Source organism: Cariama cristata, unplaced genomic scaffold (assembly GCF_000690535.1).
Source record: "Cariama cristata isolate BGI_N322 unplaced genomic scaffold, ASM69053v1 scaffold10655, whole genome shotgun sequence".
NCBI lineage: Eukaryota > Metazoa > Chordata > Aves > Cariamiformes > Cariamidae > Cariama > Cariama cristata.
The window spans coordinates 1-1510 of record NW_009615758.1 but is presented as its reverse complement, the minus strand read 5'-3'; the positions used below and the strand labels follow the sequence as shown (position 1 = coordinate 1510).

Sequence of the window (1510 nt, the reverse complement as noted above, 5' to 3'; positions counted from 1 at the left end):
GCACGGGGAGAGCGTGGCCGTGAAGATCTTCTCTTCCCGGGATGAGCAGTCGTGGTTCCGTGAGACGGAGATCTACAACACCGTCCTCCTCCGGCACGACAACATCCTGGGTGAGTGAGGGGCCTGGGGGACCGGGGAGAGGCTGCACGGCGGCTCCATGGTCCCGGCTCTTCTCCCTGTCCAGGCTTCATCGCCTCTGACATGACGTCGAGGAACTCCAGCACCCAGCTCTGGCTCATCACCCACTACCACGAGAACGGCTCGCTCTACGACTACCTGCAGAGGACAGCCCTGGATGTGGAGACCTGCCTGGGGCTGGCCTCCTCCATCATCTGCGGCCTCGTCCACCTCCACGTGGAGATCTTCGGCACCCAGGGCAAGCCCGCCATCGCTCACCGTGACCTGAAGAGCAGGAACATCTTGGTGAAAAGCAACCGGCAGTGCTGCATCGCAGACCTGGGTGAGATCCGGGGGAGGGATGCAGCACCCAGGGATGTGGTGCCCAGGGATGCGGTACCCTGGGATGTGGTGCCCTGGGATGTGGTACCCAGGGATGTGATGCCCAGGGATGTGGTGCCCAGGGATGTGGTACCCTGGGATGTGGTGCCCAGCAATGTGGTACCCTGGGATGTGGTGCCCAGGGATGTGGTACCCTGCGATGTGGTACCCAGGAATGTGGTGCCCCAGGGATGTGGTGCACTGGGATGTAGTGCCCTGGGATGTGGTGCCCTGGGATGTGGTACCCAGGGATGTGGTACCCAGGAATGTGGTGCCCCAGGGATGTGGTGCACTGGGATGTAGTGCCCTGGGATGTGGTGCCCTGGGATGTGGTACCCAGGGATGTGATGCCCAGCGATGTGGTGCCCAGGGATGTAGTACCCTGCGATGTGGTACCCAGGGATGTGGTGTCCCAGGGATGCAGCATCCTGGAGACACAGCACCAGCATGGTGCTGACCAGGGTCAGCATCCCAGCATTTTAAGGTTGGACTTGATGATCTTAAAGGTCTTTTCCAACCTAAATGACTCTATGATTCTATCCCTCGAGGGCTGGCCGTCATGCACTCCCAGGGCAGCGACTACCTGGACATCGGCAACAACCCCCGGGTGGGCACCAAGCGCTACATGGCCCCCGAGGTGCTCAGCGAGCAGATCCGCACCGACTGCTTCGAGTCCTACAAGAAGACGGACATCTGGGCGTACGGGCTGGTGCTCTGGGAGATCACCCGGCGGACGGTGGTGAACGGTGAGCAGTGAGCGGCCGGTTGCCGCGCTCCAGGCTTGCGGCGAGGCTCCGCGCCCGCTCCCTCCTTCCCTCCTTTTTGTTGCTTTTTTGGTTTTTGGTTTGTTTTTTTTTCCCCTTTCCCTTCGCCCAGAAGATTAGCCGTAAATTATAAACACTGTAATCTAGTGTCAGCACCCGGCTCCCTGATTAAAGGGCCCATTAGACTCAATCAGCGCTTTGTTTGTGCAGCGCTGATTAGAAAACAAGCAGCGTGGAGCGCTGCCTGG

The 1510-nt window shown here is 60.1% G+C and overlaps 1 protein-coding gene across 1 annotated transcript in view; it reads left to right on the top strand.

The window, feature by feature from the left end:
• The window catches only part of ACVRL1 (activin A receptor type II-like 1), a gene marked incomplete at both ends in the record, with an annotated part of 2546 nt that extends 1302 nt beyond the window's left edge, over window positions 1–1244 (top strand). Inside the window, 3 exons of the mRNA XM_009699936.1 lie at window positions 1–110; window positions 185–460; window positions 1047–1244. The exon at window positions 1–110 is cut by the window's left edge and continues 6 nt beyond it. Of these exons, the coding sequence (XP_009698238.1) occupies window positions 1–110; window positions 185–460; window positions 1047–1244 (584 nt within the window). The remainder of the gene's footprint in view (window positions 111–184; window positions 461–1046) is intronic.
• Between the last annotated feature and the right edge of the window lie 266 nt (window positions 1245–1510).